Source organism: Saccopteryx bilineata, chromosome 3 (genome assembly GCF_036850765.1).
Source record: "Saccopteryx bilineata isolate mSacBil1 chromosome 3, mSacBil1_pri_phased_curated, whole genome shotgun sequence".
In the NCBI taxonomy this organism is placed as follows: Eukaryota; Metazoa; Chordata; class Mammalia; order Chiroptera; family Emballonuridae; genus Saccopteryx; species Saccopteryx bilineata.
Window position 1 is genome coordinate 79,099,660 of NC_089492.1, and position 20,826 is coordinate 79,120,485.

The following is a 20,826-nucleotide window of genomic DNA, read 5'->3' on the forward strand; positions in this document are numbered from 1 at the left end:
TCAGTGTATTCCATCATCAGGCCTTAGCCATTTTGGATTTTCCTTTTTGTTGATAAAATAAGGTGGCTTGTTTGTCAAACTTGCTTCTAAAAAACCAATAGACTCAAAAATAAAAACTACAAATGGTTTAGTCATTATACAGGGTTCAATTGTGGATAAAGAAATCAGGAGCTCATTTATAACTATGCTAAGTGAGTATAAGTAGTATTTTCCGACTGCATTCTCCAATGCAATGCTCATCTTTCACCTTACTAAGTTTTTCTCTTAAGAAAATTAGTCAGATTTAGGGATCCCAGGTGACCTGGCACACTATTGAAAAACTATTAAAAGCCAGTAATGTCCATTCCCTTTGATTATTTACTTTTTGATTGTTTTTTTTTTGTTTGTTTCAGGATTAGAACAAGGTGATCCAACCATGACTGGCAAAACACAGACCAGCAACGTCACGAACAAGAACGATCCCAAGTCCATCAACTCCCGCGTTTTCATCGGCAATCTAAACACAGCCATTGTCAAGAAAGTCGACATTGAAGCCATCTTTTCAAAGTATGGGAAAATAGTCGGCTGCTCGGTCCACAAAGGCTATGCGTTTGTACAGTACATGAGTGAGCGGCACGCGAGAGCGGCTGTGGCGGGAGAGAACTCCAGGGTCATCGCGGGCCAGCCCCTGGGTGAGTGATGGACCTCTCTGCCTGGCCAGAGCTGGTCTTCGTGTTTGAGAGCCAGCACACAATCTGTTATTTAATCAGTGTCAGCGCATCTGTACTTAAAATTTACAGCACTTTCTTATTTGTTCTCATATTGTTTTAGATATGAGCATCTTATTTCCTTTTTACCTCTTTAAAGTTGAGATCACATCTGCTTTGTAATACTTGTTACCTCCACCAATCCTAACAGAGGTAGCAAAGGAAAACCAGGCATCATGTTTAACTTCATTTGATTTGAAATGGTGTCTGTCTTCCAGAGGACACGGTGTTATGCAATAAATAAATAAATAAATAACTCACTATATTTGTTGATGAAAGAAAGTCCAACCTGTAGAGAACTTTGATAAGAGTGTAGTGGAACCAAACTGATGATATTTCTGGGGAAGTTCCCTCTCTAATGCTCTGGAGAAGGACAGTTTGGCAGGACGTTTTTTATACGTTTGGAATGGAGGAGGTGATGTAAGGAAGGTCACGTGGAGGTGGCAGAAAGCGAGGGTAGCTCCCAAGGTTATATGTTTCCAGGAGGATGATTATACTTCCAAGGGGTCTGAAAAAGAGGATGACCTTTGGCATTTTGATGGTGTGTGATTACGGATACACATGCATAGTGGGCAGGGCTTGCTCAAAAACCTTTCACTGAGGAAGTTACATGCCTGGGGTGTGACTCGTTACCACAACCTGCCCAGGAGGGAGTTGTAATCAGATCACCCTGTGAGGTTCATTTTGGTCACTGGACATGTCACACTTATTATAGAGACCTTTTTCCATCCTCATACTTATACTGTTTGTTCTTGTGAGACTAATGTATTTTCCTCATTTTCTGTTTTTACTTTTTAGGGGGAAGGGATAAAAACATAGCAAAAAGGAGGTAAATTTTCAGAACTGGAAAAGGCATACAACCATCTCTTTCTTATCTAGCCAGGGATCTTGTACAATCATGGGCGATAATCAGAATTATACCTAATGTTTAAGGAATGATATATGTTCTTCAATGGAAGGAGAAGAATATCATCTGAAATAAAATGAAAATATTAAGAAGAAAATATTTTGTAATCAATATACAGATAAAAATAAAAATTCATTTATTTTTTACATGAGGAAAAACTATAATGAATAATACACCAGTGCTTCCCTAATTTATGACCAGATTTGTCTCTGAAACAGACTACTCATCTTCTCTTGAATAACTACAGGCATCTCAGCTTCAAACACCTAGAACAGAATTCTTGAGTTCCTGAACCCCATCCTGCATCAACCCTGTGCCCTCCTTCACAATAAATGGAAGCCTCATTATCCACTGAGTGTTCCAAACAATCACCTAGGTTACCCAGAATGAGAGTTACCTTCTTTGCAATACCTGCAGTGCCCCATGCTGCTACATCCCTGCATCCTCATCTCCATCCAACTTCTCCCTCTACCTTCTCACCTCTGGGCATCCTGGCGAACTCGAACTTGCTGTGCATCAAATGTCCGGAGACTGGTCCCACCTCCCAGGCTGTGGATCTGCTGTTTCTTCTGCCCACAGGCAGGTCTTTGCCATTTATTTGCTCTCTGCCTTGTTATGGGTGGCACTCAAACTCACTTCCTGGGGGAGGCTCCTCCCAGCCTGCCCACCTATCTAAAATGGAATCGCATGCTTGTGGGGATGGTACACAAAAGGAAACTTGGCCTTTAGTTCATTTAGCTGCTTTTCCACGTTTGCCTTTTCCCACACGCCTTCTATACCACAGCGGAGGAGGGCTGTCCCAATTTATCCCTGGCTCCCTGCTTTTGACACGAAAGGGGGACTGGTGCATTGGACCCGCTTTATTTGGGGGGGATTCCTAAAAAGTCAGAATGTAGCTGTGAAATTCTTCTGAATTAAAAAATAATTTTAAGGCCCTGGCCGGTTGGCTCAGCGGTAGAGCGTCGGCCTGGCGTGCGGGGGACCCGGGTTTGATTCCCGGCCGGGGCACATAGGAGAGGCGCCCATTTGCTTCTCCGCCCCCCCCTCCTTCCTCTCTGTCTCTCTCTTCCCCTCCCGCAGCCGGGGCTCCAATGGAGCAAGGATGGCCCGAGCGCTGGGGATGGCTCCTTGGCCTCTGCCCCAGGCGCTGGAGTGGCTCTGGTGGCGGCGGAGCGACGCTCCGGAGGGTCAGAGCATCGCCCCCTGGTGGGCAGAGCGTTGCCCCTGGTGGGCGTGCCGGGTGGATCCCGGTCGGGCGCATGCGGGAGTCTGTCTGACTGTCTCTCCCCGTTTCCAGCTTCAGAAAAGAAGAAAGAAAAAAAAAATTTAAAGTATCATTTCTATAATGTCAAAACACCTTAGAAAAATTTATCTTGGTTATGTAATCAAATTTAAATTTGAAAGGGTGAAATACTCATGTAGCTTCTTAATATGCAGTTGAATTTGGATTCAAAGTTTTGTTAATGTTAGAAGGATCATGTTTTCAGTCTAAATTTAGTCATTGAGGATATTTTCTTCTCAAACACATATGTGAAAGGTCAAACTTTTCATTTCTAAGACTGACTTTTTTTATATATATGAGAGTTCACACATAAAATGCCTTTTGTACCAAAGTATCAAGCGGAGGTTGGAGAGACGGAATCTAGATCAGTGTTAATTTTCTTGATTATACTGGTTTGATTACACACATGCTATAAATAGTCACTTGTCATATCTTTACTTTTAGATGATTGAACGGTTATTATGCTTACAAAAGACACATTTTATGACCTTAATAAATCAGTTATTAATAGGTAGAGGAATGCAACACTAAAAAATAACTTATCTATAAAAACCATTCTTGCTCTTGTAAGAGCAAGAGTAAGGAGAAATCCCCCTCCCCAACTCCTCCTGAGTTTTATGTCTGGACTAATAATAAAATCGACATAAGACCAGATTAGCAGAAGAAAAAGCAATTTAATTCGTGCACACTGAAGATCAGTAATGATGTCAGAGAAGTGATTCAAGAAGGCAACTTTTAATTTATCAAAGAAACAATAAATATGTGAAGACCTGAAAGGACAAAGAAAACTAGATTTGGCTGTTTGTTGGTGGGAATCTAAACAGAGACAAGATTTGGGGTATTCAATTCCAGGAGGAGCAGTGAGGTTCGTGTGTCCAGGCTTCTGGGCCCTCTGTTCCTTAACTCTGGGGATAAGGTGTCTCTCTCCGCACCCTGGGCCAAGGATTCCATAGGGGAGATTTAAGGCCTGCCTTCAAGGGTACAAGGGAGGATCACCATGGCCTTCTTGTACTGGGTGCCTATGAAGTAACTTTAATTCACAGTCATCAATATGCCACTGTAGGATAATTGGGGGTGGCCTGCCCTAGTTCCTGAAACTCTAAAACCTGTATACAGTCTCTGTTGTTTCTAAAAAAAAAAAAAAATCTAGCTGGGAAAAAGAATGCCTAAAATAGACATTTAAATTAATGTCACTACATTATAAATGTCTTACACATGCTGCAGGACTTCAAAGAAGGAGCATGATGAATAGAGACGGTTAATTTTAAAGTAAATCTGGTGGCTGTTTGCCATTCTGACCATGAGGAAAGTATGCACATGCATTGGTAGAAAGGGAGTTATTGCTGTCTAAGGCCAAAGAAGAAGGAAGCTAATGTGTGTACAGTCCATCAAGCATGCCTGGGGAGTGATGGACTTCAAGTGTGTTTTTATCCTCAGCTAGTGTTTTGTATCCAGTGATCTTTTCAGGGTACAGCCCTAATCATGTCACTCTCTGATAACCTTTCAGTGATTTCTCAGGGTTCTCAGGGGAAGAGACATACAAAGTGGCTGACCCTTCATGTGTGATTTGCTTCTTGCTCATCTGTTGCTTCTCATCACTATCCTTTTCAGCCTTGCTGGTCTTCTTCTAACTTGACTTCTACACATTCTTTGAACAAGTCATCTTTGTTACCTCTCCAGGACCTTTGTACATGCTGTTTGATTGTGTGGAATGACCTTTCCTACCCAACTCCACTCCCCCATGTCAACTCCCTCCCCTACTTCTTTACTCCCTTCACTTGACTATCCAACTTTTAGATCTCAGGCCAAATGTTATTACTTAATGAAACCTAGGTTGGACCCTCCAGCCTAGTTCAAATGTTTTACCTTCCTGTCTAGCATGTGTCTGCTTCTTGGACGTATTTCTGTATTTACTATTTACTCATTGGTATTCATTCCTTCCCACTCTAGGCTAAGTACCTTGAGCACATTGACTATGGTAAAGACTTGTGCCTGTGTGGGGGACAGAGGGTTGGATGGCTATGGTCGGCAGGATGGGCTTCACTAAAGAGCTCTTCCCCACCCCCTCCCAACACAGTAAGATGAAGACAGAGAAGGAGCAGGGGCAGGAGGAGGAGCAGGAGCGAGTTCCCCAGAAAGTGAGAAACTCCAGCTTGGGATTGCTCTGAAGAGAGGGCATTGTGGTCTCCTCGTGGGGTGCATGGTGTTCAGTCTTTCTAAAATCAGAACCCCAGTAGTAGCTATTTAATTGGCATAATCCATCCAATTTTTTTAAATTAAAATCCAGTCTTCAATAAGCATCAAAACATTAACATGTCTATATTTTATTAAAAGGTTATAGCTAATGATATATTGGTTTAAAGAAAGATTTTTATCATGGAAGACTTCCTCTACATTCCTTAAAATGGCATCCTTTCAAGGTTTTATTATTAATGGCTAGATATTTGCTCACTATTTCATCACTGTCGAAACTCTCTCAGGCGTGGGTTATCTTCTCTGATTCTCCCCCTGCTGAGAAGTCAGCCACAGGGACACTGATGCCCACTCTGCTGGCCAGGGACTGAAGCTCAGAAAGTAACTTGCCTTACATCATACAGATGGTAGCGTGGGATCTCACACTCACACATTCTGACCCTAATCGCTTTCGCTGTTTATTCTCGTCAGCAATCCTTCCCATATCAGCATATCAGTAGGGCGACTGTGCACTTGATCCTCCATGCTGGACCCTTCTGAGAGTGAGAAGGGTGCTACCAACAGTTCTACCGTGACAATCCTGGGTGAAAGCAGCGTGTGTGTGTCAGGGTGATCCTGGGTGAGCTTGAATGCATGGTCCTCTTGATCTATTACAGTTGTACTTGAAGCAGACTGCCAGCTTACCTGATCTTTCTCTGAGGACAAATACTGTATAGTATATTAGTAAATGTAGGCCATCCTCAGTATCGGAGAGAACCAGACATTTCAGTGGTTAAAGGAATAGAAATTGATTTGTTCCTCACACATACAGTAATCAGTTCCCCAAGGAGGGGACGGAGTAGGGTGGAGGCTGTGTTCTCTTCCATTCAGGGACGAGGCTGTAGGAAGTTCTGACGTCCTTCAGTGTGCAGCTACCAGGGACCTGGGAGGAAGTGACTCCAGCAGGCAGGTGAAGTGAGTGAAGTGGATCTCGGGCATTGTTGCTCTTCTAGCCTCGAGGTGGTGCTCACTGGTCTCCTTCCCTCTTGCGGACCACACTGAGGTGAAGGTGGTGCTGGGCATCCACTCCTCCCAGTCACCCTGTAAGCAGGAAGAGTATAAACCTTCAGTGGGTCTGTTACAAGCTGTTTGCTGTATGTTTCACATTGATTTATTTTTGTTGTTGAAGTATAATCATCTGGAAGTAACATGGTGCCTGTGGTTGGCAGATCCTGGGGACTTGTGTCTAGCAATGGAGTCCTAGAGCAGTGTTTCCTAACCTGAGCAGTATTGAAATGTGGGGCTATTGTTTTGGGGACCAGTCCTGTGTATTTTATGATGTAGCACCCCCTCTCAGGAGTGACATCCCCAGATGTATCCAGATGTTACCAAATTTTCTCTGCAGGACAAAATCACACTGCTTTAGAGTAATCATAACAACATAAACTCCTTTAATTCAGAAATCTTGTAATAGTTTTAATCAAGATAAAGTATGGGAAAACAATGCTTTACATTATTTTGACAATAACTTGTAATTTATAATAAGGATGGATTTTTCTCCAGTTGTCCAGAAAACAAAATTCAGCATGTGCATTTCAGAGTGATTGCCATGTGTTTGTAACTGTAACTCACTTATGACTGTATCACCAGTTTGTTTTAATCCTTAAAAACACAAACACCAGGGCCCTGACTGGCTAGCTCAGCAGTAGAGCATTGGCCTGGCGTGTGGAAGTCCTGGGTTCAATTCCTGGACAGGGCACACAGGAGAAGCGCCCATTTGCTTCTCCACCCCTCCCCCTCTCCCTTTTCTTTTCCTCTCTCTTCCCCTCCCGCAGTCAAGGCTCCATTGGAGCAAAGTTGGCCCGGGTGCTGAGGATAGCTCCATGGCCTCTGCCTCAGGTACTAGAATGGCTCCATTGCAAGGGAGCAGCGTCCCATATGGGCAGAGCATCGCCCCCTGGTGGGCATGCCGGGTGGATCCCAGTCAGGCGCATGTGGGAGTCGGTCTCTCTGCTTCCCTGCTTCTCTCTCTTAAGAAAATAACAACAACAACAAAAAACCCACAAACACCAGAAACAAACTTGTCTGTCTATACAGTTGATGTGTTCTTATGTTTAATGTTTTTAAATAAAAAAAAGGTTTTTTTAAATCCCTCTTTCTCTTCACATCTTGAATATAATGCCTTTTAGAGATGTGATATTTTTTTCATTTTATCCTTTCATTCAGACATTTCAGATCACTGCTAAAAATTAAGGAGAAAAAGAGCCTTGTGAAAGTGTTAAGGGAAAAAATACTGTGCTCTGAGACTACTCAGATTCTCAGGATGGTGTTCAAATATGTATTTTTCAACAATACCACTAAAAACATGTTAAAGCAAAAACAGTAAGACCTTCTGCGACCCTGGGTGACATTTTCTGTAACAAATACGTTAGCTCTTCTACTGCGCCCATTCCGCTACATTGTGGTCTGTATTATTCTTCCTGTGTGTGCCATCAGGTACGAGTGAGACACTCTGTTGGCACAGGTAGTGAGGACACACTGACAGCCCGGGTGGCAGTGACGAGCACGGGCAATCAATTTGGACAATGTGGTCTATTGCAGGACCCCTTGAGATGTGCACAAACCCTGCTGGGGCTTCTAAGTCAAGAAAATCTCATAGGAAACATCTCACATAGAATGCTGTAGGCTATAAAGAACACTTTAGGCAAGATGCCCTTATCTAAACCTATTACGATTTGTACTGATACAAAGGGAAAGAAAAAAGCATTGCCTCTGTGTCTAGAGAATGTCTTGTCATCATGCTTCCTCAACTGACAAAGCTGTCAGTTCCCAAGATGTAGTCATACGTTAATCCTTTAGTTGGGTTCAACAATAGCTGTCAGGAGAATAGTAGGAGTGTCAAATGAGTAAGTATTTGAATTTCTCTTTCTTTGAAACTATTCACCATTCCAGCTTTCTTTCTGCGCTAAAGAAATGCCTAACACATCTCTAGATTTTAAACAATCAGTTTTCCAACAGATTTTATATTATACAGATAATGCAAAGTGGTTATCAATTGAAGAATGTTCTGTTTAGATGATCATTATCTTTGTTTTGGCTGTGAAGTATCTTGAATGGAGCACATAGGCAAAGGAGTACAGAATTCCCTAGGATATGGTATTCAGTATAAATTACTTTATATCATCTTTTCTGTGTTTGGCAGCAATATGTTGCCATTTTAAATAGTTGATTTTAATAATGATGCTTTTATTTATATATTATTTTCAGCTATCAGCCTTCAGTATATATATAGAGTAAATGTATATACTCTATTACATTTTAAAAAATTATCTTTCTAAAATCATTCATGGAAGCTAAATAACAAATTTCATTTATGCCATTTTACAAATAAGGAAACCTAGACCCTGAGTGAGTAGCTCAATTGGTTAGAGCATTGTACTGATAAACCAAGGTAGCAGTTTCAATCCCCAATAAAGGCACATACTGGAATCAACCAATGAATGCATAGGTAAGTGGAACAACAAATCGATTTCTCTCTCTCTTTCTTTCCTCTGTGTCTAAAAGGGGAGGGGGGTTCCTATAATGAATGTTAAAGAGCATATTTTTATGAAGACAAAGGTCTTTCCTTCTAAATCCTACTATCTAAAGCACACGTATGCTATCTGTGGGTTGTTCCACCTTCATCCCACCCTCCACCATTCTCAGAAAGCATTAGAAACAAGGTTCTGTGGTCTGCAAAGCGCAGCACACATTTCAGGTTCTCGGTAATTAAACAGAGCTACTTAATATGCTATAAACAAATGCTAATTAGCAAGCTTCTGTAGTAGAGTGAATTACAGAACTAGCAGTCTGTCAGCCAAGGAGACATATATCTCCATGTGCGATGAGAAGCCTGGAGGATCCATTCTGTGCCTCCGAAATTGGTTATCAGACTCAGTGGCTGAGCCTGAATTAGCAGAAGCAGTGGATACGTCTGTGAGCAATTTCTTCACCACCATTGGAAACTCCCGAGCAACATTTGGAAGGATCTTATTAGTTTAAACTTGTTCTAACTTATCCCCTAGAACAAAGCTGGACATAATACTATGTAAGATACAATACCTCAGGTTACCTTTAATCCTGTTAATAAAATGTCCAAAAGTCACTTGTGAACTAATTTCAGAATACTGTACTAATAGGAACATCTATTCTTCTAACAGCATGTGTAGAATTGTGTTAGGTACTTTCCAAACCACACCAAGCTCTACAGGCACATAGAAAAACAAAGTCCCTCAAAATTAAACTAAAATGTAAAGTAAATTAATACAACAAAATAAAATAGAAGACCAATCTTGAAAAATACTCTGATTGTGGAGTTGACTATGTAAACATAAACACAAGATAAAGCATGATATAAGGTAGGTCAAGTGCCATTTAAAAAGAAAAAACTATTGTATGTTTATTGTATGAAATAGCATACAAGAGAAGGCGGAAAACATAGAAATTGAAATTATTGTTAAAAGGTTGTGAAAGTTGGTGGTTAAGAGAGCAGGCTGTGGACTCAGGCTTCCAGTGTTGGAATCCTAGCATTCCAGTATTGCTGTGTAATTTGGGGCAAGTTCTTGGTGCCATTTCCTTGTCTGTAAAATGAAGATAATCATAAAAGGACTCACCTTGTAAAGTTGTTGTGAAGATTGAATGCGTCACACATGTAAAGTTCTTAGACTGCTGTCTGGGGTGTATGAAGTGCTGTAAAAACCAAAAGGAAGTGGGAAGACTGGGCATCCCATCAATCTTATTGCCTGATGGTTCTCAGTACCATCTCAAAAACAGTCAGAGACCTGGAGTCCTGCTCCTGGGCAAACATCTTCTGGGAGGTGTGGATCCTGTACAAGAATTGATCGATTCTGGGCTTTGCTTTCTTCATATGTAAGAGGACCATGGCTATAGATCCTGGGGGATTCTAACATTCATTATGGCTTATGCTTTTCTGTCCTATTGAAGAAATCTTTACCTATTCTGTGGTCATGAAGACATCCTTTTAGGCTTTCTTCAGGTGGTGGGGGGGGACACTGTTTTGTTTGTTTTACCATTTACATTTAAATTTTAATACATCTGGAATTGAATTTTTTTCAATTTTATGTATTTGAATAAATTAACTTATTTCCTTCTGACTATCCAAATCAACTCTATTTTGGGGGTGCAGGGGCAGGGACTGTTCTTTCCTCACTGCCCCAAAATGTCAATTTGGATATAGAACAAGTGGTATATTGTGTGTGTGTGTGTGTATATATATATATATATATATTTATATTATTGGAGAGAAAGTATTTTTTCTTTACCTTTCCAGGTTCCTTGGGTGGTCTAATAATCAAATTAACCTGAGACTGATTAACAGTGGAAAAAATTTAATTTTGAACCTATGGAGGCTTTCTTAGAAAAATGAGGGCTCACAGATAGTTAGGAAGTTGGGGCTTCTATGCCATTCTGAACTGAGGAGAAGAGGGAGGAGCCTGGGACATCAAGGGGAGGAAGGCGATTCCCACGGAGGTAGAATAACGAGTGTTCACCATGCCATGTAGACAGTGGGACACAAGGAGGACCTGTTCTCAAGGGTCTGCTGAGTCACCCCTACTCTTCTACCCCGTATCGCTGTATTTATCTCCTGGACCAAGACCTTCATCTCAATTATTTTAGGCAGTTAATGGGGAGGTAAAAAGCTCTTCTTGATTCTTTTGGCCTCAAATTGTCTTCAGCTCAGAATAATCCGTATACCAGGGTGGTGCATTCTGGAAAGACTCATTCTGAGCAATTACTATAAATTTTAAAAAATATTAAGTGTACATATCTAATAGCACATATTTTATATGTAATTATATAGAGAATTTTACTTAGTATCAGTTTATATAACTTCATGTATGCTATAGACATTATGCTATAACTACTATGGTACTGGTAATTCATAAATGACACCATTTTAGAAATTTTATTTCCTAATTTCTCATCACTGGTGTATCATTAATAGACCTACAGATTTTTCAAAATTTTCTTACTAATTCTAACAGTTCACACTCTGGTTTTTTGTTTCTGTTTGTTTGTTTTAGATATTTTATGTGTATAACCATGTCTCTTGCAAATAATAGTTTTATTTCTCATATTCCAATATATCTACATTTTTTTCCTGGCCTTGTCACATTGGCTAGTACCTCTAGACTAGCGTGGAAGAGCTATAGTGGTTGCAGATATGTTTTCTTGTTACATGAGAAAGCTGTCAATATTTTGCTATTTTCGTTTACCACAGGATTCTATTTTTGTCAAACATCTCTATCATTTTAGGGAAGTTCTCTTTATATTTCTTATTGGTTATTGATTTTTACTGAATTTTATTCACTTCTTTTCTTTTATATATGGAAATGATTATTCTATTTTTCTCCCTTGTTCTGTTAATGTGAAAGAACTGCAATTGGTCTATGTTACATCAATTTCACACTCCTGGAATCAACACAACATAGTCATAAAGGAGGATATATTTACCTCTCTGTTCATACTAGAGATTCAGAGTTTGACCTGCAAGTTTCACGCTTGGTATGGTCTTACCAGTTTTGCTGTTTATGCTAGCTTCATAAAATGAATGAGGAAGCATTCCTTCTTTTCCTGTTCTCTGAAAATTTGTGTAAGATTGATGATATTTCTTTCATAGATATGTGGAGAATTCACCCAAGGTGTCATTTGAGCCAGGAGTATTTTGTGGAAATATCATTAATACAGATTTAGTTGTTTTAATGAACAAAGGATTTTAAAATTTTTTCATGTGCCAGTTTTGGAGAAAGACGTTTTACAAGGGATGTGCTAATTTGATACATATTTTCAAATATGTAGACATAAAGCTGTTCACAGTATTCTCATATTTTACTTCATTAGGATCTTTAAGTGATGTCTGTCACTTTGCTAATACCAGTGTTGGAAATTTGGGGCTCAATTCTTTCTTCTTTTGTCAGTTTAGTCATTTACTCAGATAACTGAATTATGGCTTGGTGTATTTTCTCTATTGTTTATGTTTTTGTTTCATTACTTCATAATCTTTACCTTTATTATTTTTTTCTACTCTGTTTGGTTTAGTTTACTACTCTTTCTATAACTCCATAAATTAAGACTCAGATATTGATAATTAATTTTTAGTTTATTATGTTTTCTAAAAAATGCATTTAACTCTTTGATTCTGAACACAACTTCCATTTGTCCCACAAGTTCTCACACCTCATATATTCAGAATAAATTAGTTGATAACTAGTTTTAATTCTTATTGGTGATTCTTCTTAGATTTATTGGTTATTTTAAAGTTTGTTACTGAATTATAATTTTTTAAAATTGATTTTAACTTAATTTCACTGTAGACAGGGAATTAAACTAATGAAAAAACCTGATACCATTTTGTAACTCTGTGTATGGTCACTTTTTATGGGTTCCATATGCAGTTGATAAGAAGCCTGTGTATTTGGCTGGTACTCAATGCAGACTTTCTATGTGTTGAACAGGGAGAGATCACTGATTGAATTACCTGCTATTATCAGTATTGAATGTTGTCTTCTTTTCCATTAATTATTATGAGAGGTGATTTAGATTATAGATTTATCTGTTTAATTTCTTTAAATTTTGTTTTATATAGTTAAAGCAATAATGTTTGGTAAAGACACACTTGAAATTATTGTCTCTTTCTAATGGATTCATCCTTTTATTGGTATAATGTGTCTCTATCTCCAGTAATTATTTTTGTCTTAAGGAAAAAGTGTCTAATCTTAATATAGCTGAACTCACTTCCTATGGATTAATGTTTTTATGGTAGATCATTTTTCATCCATTTTAATTTCAGAGATTCTGTCAATATATAAAGCATGCTTGTAAGCAAAATATAATTTTTTAAAAATAAAGTCTGATGGCCTTTGTCTTTTACATGTATTAATCTAGTCATATTTAATTATGATATATTTGAATATATATCTACAAGTTTGCTATTCTTTATTTGTTCTGTGGATTACATGTTATTTTTTTTCTTGCCTTTGTGATATTATCTTTCTTTTAATGTTCTTTATTTTCCAATTAGTTTATGAATTTACAAATGTTAACTGTTGTTATACTATTACCCTAGCAGGAGTCGTCAAACTTTTTATAAAAACCGCCCACTTTTGCAGTGCTGGTCAACCTAGCCCTTACCGCCCACTAGTGGGTGTTTCAGCTTTCATGGTGGGCCAATCGCGGTGCTGTTTGGTTGCTCTGTTACTGCCCACCATGAAAGCTGAAACACCCACTAGTGGGCGGTAAGGGCTAGGTTGGCCAGCACTGCAAAAGTGGGCGGTTTTTATAAAAAGTTTGAGGACCCCTGCTTGGAACAGGTATATATATGCAGATTTAGTAGTTTAATGTAGATTAGTCTTTCTATTTCTTTACTGACATCCCAGGTACACAGTATACCTGAAGTTCATTCATGCCCCTCATTTTTTGTGTTTTAATTGTCCTGCATTTTAATTATGCATCTATTTTGCTTCATTTCTTAACTTTTCATTTGGAGGTTTTCAAGCATATGCAGAAGGAGAATAGTGTAATGAACTAGATAATGCACATGTCCTCGCCTTGGCAATTAACAATTCACAAGCATGTTGCTTTTGCTATACCTCATACTTCCTTTCTACTCCATGAATTGTTTTGCAGCAAGTCCCTGATACATAATTTCATCTGCAAATATTTTATTGTGAATATATAAAATTTTATCTTTTAGAAAAAAACCCACAATATCATGATCTCACCAAATATAGTTGCTATTTTTCTTTAATACAAATCTAGTAGTAACTCCCCATTTTCCACAATCCCCTCTCTTCCTCTTTAACTTAAAATTAATTTATTTGAATTGGAATTTATAGATAGAGATTAAGCTTTATTGATATGTCCGTAATGTCCCTCAATTTGTAGGCTCTCCTAATAGTTTACCCTCTCCCCTGCATTTTATCTATTGAAAGAACTGGGTCATTTGTCCTATAAAGTTTTGCAGGTCCTGCTATTTGGTGATTGCATCCCTGGGTATCATTTAACATACTCCTCATTTTGTTATCATTCCTAAAAATTGTTAGTGATATCTAGAGGCTTGATCTGATTCAGGTGGAATTTTTAAAGATTTCTTCCATCTAAAGGTATGTGTTTGGTTTTCTCTCCTAATAGCCACTGACTATGGTCGTCTATTTCTACAAGTTTTTTTTTGTAGTTGTTGTTTATTAGCTATAATTATTCTAAAAAGAGATCATTCTTTCATCATGTACTTGGTTACCCTGAGTTATTATTGTGTAGAAAAAAAAGAAGAAATGATTTCTTTTTATATTAATACTTATAAAGTGGATCCCTAGCCTTTACTAAAGATTAAAAATGGGTTTTAAAACATTATTTATAATCTTTGAGCTCAGAAATGAACCATAGTTCATACGTTTCTATCCCTTGCAGTTGTGACTTCAATTAATCGAATTATTTTGACTGTACTTTGTGGCACCATGTTCATACTCTTTCCTACATTGTTTTGACATAACTCAAGAGTCTTTGATGGTTACCTTCATTTCTGATATGTTCCAGGAACATAATTTCTTGCCCCATACAGGGAATCAGCATGTTCTCCAAAGAGCTCTGGACCACTTAGTGGGAAATGTTATTTTAGACCTATCATTCTGGGTGCTAAGGACTCTCATTGCCACTGAATCTTTTTATTATGTCTCTGTTGCTTCAATAGAGCTAGGAGATACAAACATACACATAAAAAGAGAAAAAAAAAGAAAAAGAAAAAATTAGTTTACACTGATAATTTCTATTAACTAAAGGATTACAGGAATTTAACCTCATCAATCTTACATCTATACTCCCTTCAACATTGTCAGAACTCTCTCTTCTCAACTATACCTTATGGTTACTTATTTGATCATCCAATAATACACATGTAGGAGTCCCAGAAAAACATTACCATCAGCACCAACACCATTATGATTTCTGAAATTACTTACATATTTACATTATATTTTAAAGGCAGAAACCTTGGGCCAAACCAAAAACCCAAGGCTTGTGTATTCCAAAAGGGAAGTTTATTTTAAAAATTACCTGGTGCAGGTGGGCTGAGACCAATCAAGGGTATCAGCCCAAGCTGCTGGAGAGAGTGTTAGATGTAGGGGTTGCTGCAAGCATTTGCTGGCATGGGGTTGGGTGCACGTGGACATACTCAGATTAGCATATCAGGGTTTGTGGCTTTGATAATTTACTTGACAATGAGCAGGAGGAGGGGAATTCTGCTGTTGAAACACAAGTTTTTTCTGATGTAGCACAGGCCTAATCAGTATAGACCTTTCAGGTATTCTTGGTAAATCTTGAGGACAGCTGAGAGGTCAGGAATCTGCCAGGAACAGCCAGATCCTGGCATCTCTGGGCCTGTAGCTAGGGTTTCATAAGCAACTGTTGTGATTTAAATTCCACTAATGGTCAAGCCCCTCCCCAATTCAGGCTTTCCCTGACATTTCCGCAAAGGTAAACTTTTTGAAGTCTCTGAGTGACATCAGAGAAATGGCACCATAAGAGATACTCCCAATCTCTCCCCTTGGAATTTCAACAAATTCTCTAACTATAGGTAGAGAAAAAAACCCAGATGAACCTAAAATATACACACACATACCAGATAGACAAAGGTATGATGATTACTCAAGAAGGCAGGCCAAAGATAGAATCCACTCATGGAAGAAAAAAGCCAGAGGACTGAGTTTTTCTCTTTCCTCATGGACCTGAGGGAGGCAGGCACTGCTAGCGCAGACTTTGTCTCAGTACCTAGAGAAGACAGTCTGAGGGGGCGGTGGCCAGGACCCGGAACAGGACCATTTCCAGCATCTACCATACCTATTGGTGATTGCAGTCACTGGACACCAACAAAGCCTATGGTGCGCTCTCAAGGACCGCTTGTGGAGGCCTGACCTGTGGTGGCGCAGTGGGATAAAGCATCGACCTGGAACACTGAGGTCGCCGGTTTGATACCTTGGGCTTGCCTGGTCAAGGCACATATAGGAGTTGATGCTTCCTGCTCCTTCCCCTTCTCTCTCTCTCTCTGTCTCTCTCTCTCTAAAAAATCAATAAATAAAATATTAAAAAAAAAAGAACTGCTTGTGGAGATTGGCACATGGAGCACTGAGACGTGCTAGATGTGTGACTGTGTGGCAGTGGAATTTAGCATGTGTGGCACCGAGATGCGCTTGATCTGTGCCCCACTTGCTTCCAAAGCTAGGGCACTGGCTTGCCCAGTGGAGTTTAGCCTGTCTGGCACAGAGAGGTGCTTAATCTGCAATCTGCACCCCTACCTGCTTCTGAAGCCCCACCTGCTCCTGAAGCTCGGACACTGGCTTACAGCATGCAGCCCCTGCCCTGCCCAGGGCTGTGCTTTGAGTGCTTAGAGTGGTATTGGATGAGGGGCCAGGCTGTGTCACCCCAGCCTCCCAGTCCTGTATTGCTCCCTTTGCTGTGTGAACAGTGGCGGTGGTGGACCCCCCCCCCTCAGCTGAGTCTCCAGGCTGCTCTCTCCTGTGAGAGGTGGGGGTGCCTGGGCACTTGATCCCCTGCTCTCTTGGGACATGGAGGGGGCAGAGGACTTCTAGTCAACCATTGCTAGAGCCATAATATTGCAGAGCCCTAACAAGTCCCTTTTACCAATGCAACTGCGGCCCTGCCTGCATCATTATGGCAGCCACACCTCTGCAGAATTCTACCTAAGAATCTCACAGAGGCAAATCTTGTAGTACAATGCATCCTACCAGAGAAAGGAATAAGTTACCTCTCAAAACTGGAAAAAACTACGTTTTTTTCTTATTTTTCTCCTTTTTTCAAATTTTTCCTCTTTCCTTTTTCTCTTTCTTTTTTTCTTATGTGAACTTCATTATCCCTGGTTGTTATACTTTTTATTCTTAACTTTTGCAAGCGTTTCATTTCTGACATATTCTTTTCTTTATTTTCTCCTCTTTTCTTTCCTTTCTATCTCCTTTTTTGTCATTTCCTTCTATTTTTCTCTCAATTGAACATCATTTTTATAAAATTATTATATTTTGATCTCATACTTTTTTGTGGCATTTTGCTTGTTTTTGACCTTATTGTTTCTGCTCTTTTTTTAATTTTCCCTTAGTTTCTGCTTTTTTATATCTGTAGTTTTTGTTCTGTTTATCATTATTTATAGAATTTTAATTTTTTTCACTGTATTTTTTCAATTTTTATTTTTGCTTTATTATTTTTCAGTTATCTCTGGTTAGTGTTATTAACAATACTGATCTCTAATTCCATCAAGGATAAAGAAATAAAATATGGATATACAAGAGAGAGACATAGCTCAGAGAGATCATGAGAAATCTTCAGAAAAAAATCTCAATCACATGAAAACCTTGGATCTTAATAACTGAGAATTCAAAATTGAAGTTGTAAAAATACTCGATAAGTTACAAGAAAACACTAAAAGGCAATTTAGTGAGCTCAAAAAACAACTAAATGAACAAAAAGAGTGTTTTACCAAGGAAATTGAAACTATAAAAAGAACCAAACAGAAATAAAAAACTCAATACACAAACTGAAAAATGAGGTAACAAGCTAAGCTAACAAAACAGGCCAGATAGAGGAGAGAATCAGTGACATTGAACACAGGCAACTAGAGATACTGCAGAGAGAAGAAGAGAGAGTCTCACAAATTAAAAAAAAAATGAGAAAGCCCTACAAGAATAGTCTGACTCCATCAGAAAGAGCAATATAAGAATAATGGGTATATCAGAGAAAAAGAGAGGGAAAAGGAATGAAGAACATATTGAAACAAATAATCGATGAGAACTTCCCAATCTGTGGAAAGAGTTAGAAACTCGAATCTAAGAAGCAAACAGAACACCGAGTTATCTCAACCCAAACAGACTTACTCCATGGAACATCATAATGAAATTATCACAAATCAATGACAAAGAGAGAATCCTCAAGGCAGCTAGGGAGAAGAATATATATCAATAACATATAAAGGAAGGTCTATTAGGCTATCATCAGATTTCTGAGCAGAAGCTCTACATGCCAGAAGAGAGTGTACACAAACATTTAAAGTACTGAAAGAGAGGAATTACAAGCCAAGAAAACTATATCCATCAAAGCTATCCTTCAAATATGAAGGGAAATAAAAACATTTACAGACATACAGAAGCTGAGGGAATTTATCACCAGAAAACCCCCACTACAGGAAACACTAAAGAGGGTTGGTTATACAACCAGATACAAAGAACAAAACAAACCAAAACTACAAGTAAAACTTTTAACAAAACCAAAATAGAACAATGATAATCTGTGACAACAATAACATAAAAAGGGAGAGGATAAAGATCAGCAATAGCAAAGGAGGATGGAGTGCAAAAGCACTCATGAGATAATGGACTGTAATAAATATGATAATTTTTCTTTTAATAACCTAATAGTAACACCACCCCTGAAAATACCACTACTGAAACACATAACTTATAAAAAGAAGAAACAGAGGATAGAATTATGGTATACCACCAAACAAAAACAAATGACAGAAAAACAAAAAAGAAAAACCAAACAAGACATGGAGCTATCAGAAAGCAATATATAAAATGGCATAGGAAATCCTCAAGTGTCAGTAATTACACTAAATTTAAATGGAGTGAATTCACCAATAAAGAGGCACAGAGTAGCAGAATGAATCAAGAAGCAAAACCCAACTGTATGCTGCCTTCAAGAGACACATCTAAGCTACAAGGATAAAAATAGATTCAAAGTGAAAGGTTGGAAAACAATTCTCCAAGCAAATAATATCCAAAGAAAAGCAGGTATAACCATAGTCATATCTGACAATGCTGACTACAAGACAACAAGGGTTACCAGAGACAAAGATGGACATTCATAATGAAAAGGGGACATTGTATCAAGAAGACATAACACTTTTTAATATATATGCACCAAACCAGGGAGCACCAAAATATATAAGACATGATCTAAAAATACAAACCGAAAAAAATACAACCATACTTGGCGACCTCAATACACCATTGATGGCTTTAGATAGTTCATCCAAATTAAAAATCAATAAAGAAATATCAGCCTTAAATGAAACACTAGAACAAATGGACATGATAGACATCTACAGTACATTTCATCCCAGAAAGTCAGAGTATACATTTTTCTCCAGTGTACATGGAACATTCTCAAGAATAGATTATATGCTGGGCCACAAAACTAACATCAACAAATTCAGAAAGATTGAAATTATACCAAGCATATTCTCTGACCATAATTATGGTTATGAAACTAGAATTCAACTGTAAAAGAGAAGTAAATAAACCCACAAAAATGTGGAAATTGAACAACATACTTCTAAAAAATGAATGAGTCAAAGAAGAAATAAAAGTAGAGATCAAAAGATATATACAGACAAATGAAAATGACAACACAACATATCAGAATCTCTGGGATGCAGCAAAAGCAGTAATAAGAGGGAAGTTCATATCATTACAGGCTCATATGAACAAACAAGAGAGAGCCCAAGTAAACAACCTAACATCACATCTTAAGAAACTATAAAAAGAAGAACAAAAGCAACCCAAAACCAGCAGAAGAAAGGAAATAATAAAAATTAGAGCAGAAATAAATAAAATAGAGAATAGAAAAACTATAGAAAAAATCAATACAACAAAGAGCTAGTTTTTTGAAAATATCAACAACATTGACAAACCCCTTCCAAGATCACTAAAGAAAAAAGAGAAAAGATTTATAAACAAAATCCAAAATGAAAGAGGAGAAATTACCACAGATATCATGATATAGATATCCAAAGATCACTGTAGAATACTAGAACTACCATATGACCCACCAATTCCTCTACTGGACGTATACCCCCAAATCTGGAAAATGTGGGTACATAAAGACACATACACCCCCATGTTCATTGCAGCATTTTTCAGGGTGGCCAAGACATGAAAACAACTGAAATGCCCTTCAATAGAGGATTGGATAAAGAAGATGTGATACATATATACCATGGAATACTACTCAGCCATAAGAAATGATGACATAGCCCTGGCCGGTTGGCTCAGTGATAGAGTGTCAGCCCGGTGTGTGGAAGTCCTGGGTTCAATTTTTGGCCAGGGCACATAGGAGAACTCCCATCTGCTTCTCTACCCTTCCCCCTCTCCTTTCTCTCTGTCTCTCTCTTCCCCTCCTGCAATTTTGCTCCATTGGAGCAAAGTTGGCCCAGGCACAAAGGATGGCTCCATAGCCTCTGCCTCAGGCACTAGAATGGCTCCAGTTGCAACAGAGCAATGGCCCAGATGGGTAGAGCATCATGCCGTGGTGGGTGTGCTGGGTGGATCCTGGTCAGGCACATACGGAAGTCGGTTTCTCTGCCTCCCAGGTTCTCACTTCAGAAAAATACAAAAATAAATAAATAAATAAATAAAAATAAGAGAAAAGAAATGATGACATGGTATCATTTATGACAGGGGTAGTCAACCTTTTATACCTACTACCCACTTTTGTATCTCTGTTAGTAGTAAAATTTTCTAACCGCCCACCGGTTCCACAGTAATGGTGATTTATAAAGTAGGGAAGTAACTGAAGTAACTTTACTTTATAAAATTTATAAAGCAGAGTTACAGTAAGTTAAAGCATATAATAATAATTACCAAGTACTTATGTCGGATTTT

General features: G+C 38.6%; 1 protein-coding gene across 6 annotated transcripts in view; it reads left to right on the plus strand.

The window, feature by feature from the left end:
• The window catches only part of RALYL (RALY RNA binding protein like), a 632,627-nt gene that overhangs the window by 291,238 nt on the left and 320,563 nt on the right, over positions 1-20,826 (plus strand). For all 6 annotated transcript variants that reach the window (XM_066266414.1, XM_066266415.1, XM_066266409.1 and 3 more), the window contains one exon: positions 393-671. In XM_066266414.1, coding sequence (XP_066122511.1) covers positions 416-671 — 256 coding nt within the window. In that variant the 5' untranslated portion in view covers positions 393-415. The remainder of the gene's footprint in view (positions 1-392; positions 672-20,826) is intronic.